Source organism: Octopus bimaculoides, chromosome 11, assembly GCF_001194135.2.
Source record: "Octopus bimaculoides isolate UCB-OBI-ISO-001 chromosome 11, ASM119413v2, whole genome shotgun sequence".
Classification (NCBI taxonomy): domain Eukaryota; kingdom Metazoa; phylum Mollusca; class Cephalopoda; order Octopoda; family Octopodidae; genus Octopus; species Octopus bimaculoides.
In genome coordinates, this window is record NC_068991.1 from 18,013,292 (window position 1) to 18,014,856 (window position 1,565).

The 1,565-nt window shown below is 37.1% G+C and overlaps 1 protein-coding gene across 1 annotated transcript in view; it reads left to right on the forward strand.

Annotated features, from left to right (window-relative positions):
* LOC106867466 (uncharacterized) overlaps positions 1-1,565 on the forward strand; it is a 19,011-nt gene that overhangs the window by 10,370 nt on the left and 7,076 nt on the right. Inside the window, exon 7 of the mRNA XM_014912347.1 lies at positions 911-1,045. Within this exon, the coding sequence (XP_014767833.1) occupies positions 911-1,045 (135 nt within the window). The remainder of the gene's footprint in view (positions 1-910; positions 1,046-1,565) is intronic.

The window sequence follows — 1,565 nt, forward strand, 5'->3', positions numbered from 1 at the left end:
CCTTCCATAACTACTATCATTTACTTCCTCTCCTCCTCTGTCTTTGATTCTTTTTCTCTCACTGTGTGTAGCATTCCTTCACTTGTTGCCTGTCACCAAGCCTAGTATGTGCACTCTTTCTGCATCTCTTGTGTTAACCCTTTCTCTATTTGAAGTAAAGCATGACTAGAAAAGACATTCCTATAATGTAAGAGCTGTGACTTTTCAATACTTAGATGATTAACCCCTCAAAATTCAGATTTTGCCAAATGTAATGCTTATTTATTCACATTATTTTGAATTAATCATGCATTATCTTGTAGCTTCAAGGTTTTAAGGATGTGACTGTTTATTTTTAGAATGACATTATAGGGAAATGAGAGAGGCCAAATCTGGCTAGTTTGAACATAAAACCGGTAGAATATTTTGGTTGTATATGGCTGGTTTCAATGCTTAAAGGTTATGACAGACAAAAAAAAAGTCCAGTTCTATATTTAAGAGATCAGGAATTATTTACATTAGACTTCATTGGAGACATATAGAGAAACTCCATCAAAAACTAGCTCGTCTTTCAAACCATCTAACTTTCCTGTGTAGATGTAGAGACTCAAAGCTAATACCACCTGGCTTGAATATAATGACACCAGTGGATTCATATAAAGCTAGAAGAGTAGCGGAAAGGGCAGGACATGCCCTCGTCCGTGAGAGGATCCATTACAACCGTTGTGTTGACAACAAACAAGATGAGGACGAATATCCGTCAAATGTAAATAATGTAAATAACGTAAAAAAAAAGTATCTTTGAAAATTAGTTTCAAAATATGTATTTTCTCAGTAGTATACATATTTTGATCTACTTGATCTGGTTACTGTAACCTCACATCTTTCATTGTATGTATTACAACTTCAACTTTGGTGCATAATATTTCAGATATCTGTCGATGAATATGCCAGAGTATCTCAGCCAATACTCGACTTACAACCACTTCATCTTCCAGATTGTTCTTCAGATCTGGTTCTATGTTCAGGCTATTACAATGCTATCACAGTCTTTTTAGAAGGCAGGGTAAGTTCATTTTGTTTACTAACCTCATTTTCATAGGACTTATGATTCAATTTTGGGTGTTATCCATTTAAACCTTCTGTTTTAACTACTAATAGGTGTAAGCATGGCTTTGTGGTTAAGAAGCTTGTTTGGTAACCACATGGTTTCAGGTTCAGTCCCATTGCACTGAACCTTGGGCAAGTGTTTTGTATTATATAGTACCAGGTCAACCAGTGCTTCAAGTGAATTTGGTGGATTGAAATTGTGTTCAAACCAGTGCCGTGAGGACCAAAGACTCGAGGTATTTCGTGTTGCAAGACAGTGTAGGAGAGAGAATAGTGATGTTGTAGGAGAGAAATGTGTTCGCATGGATGATGGTACGCTTGCACTAAATGAGGATGCAAAAAAAGAGGTCTGGAGATGCCACTACGATAGATTGCTTAATAAAGAGAATGAATGGGAGAAAGAGAGCCTGCCGTATGTCGACCCAATAGAGGGACCAGCTATCCGAGTTGATAGTACCAGGGTAGATAAAGCAATT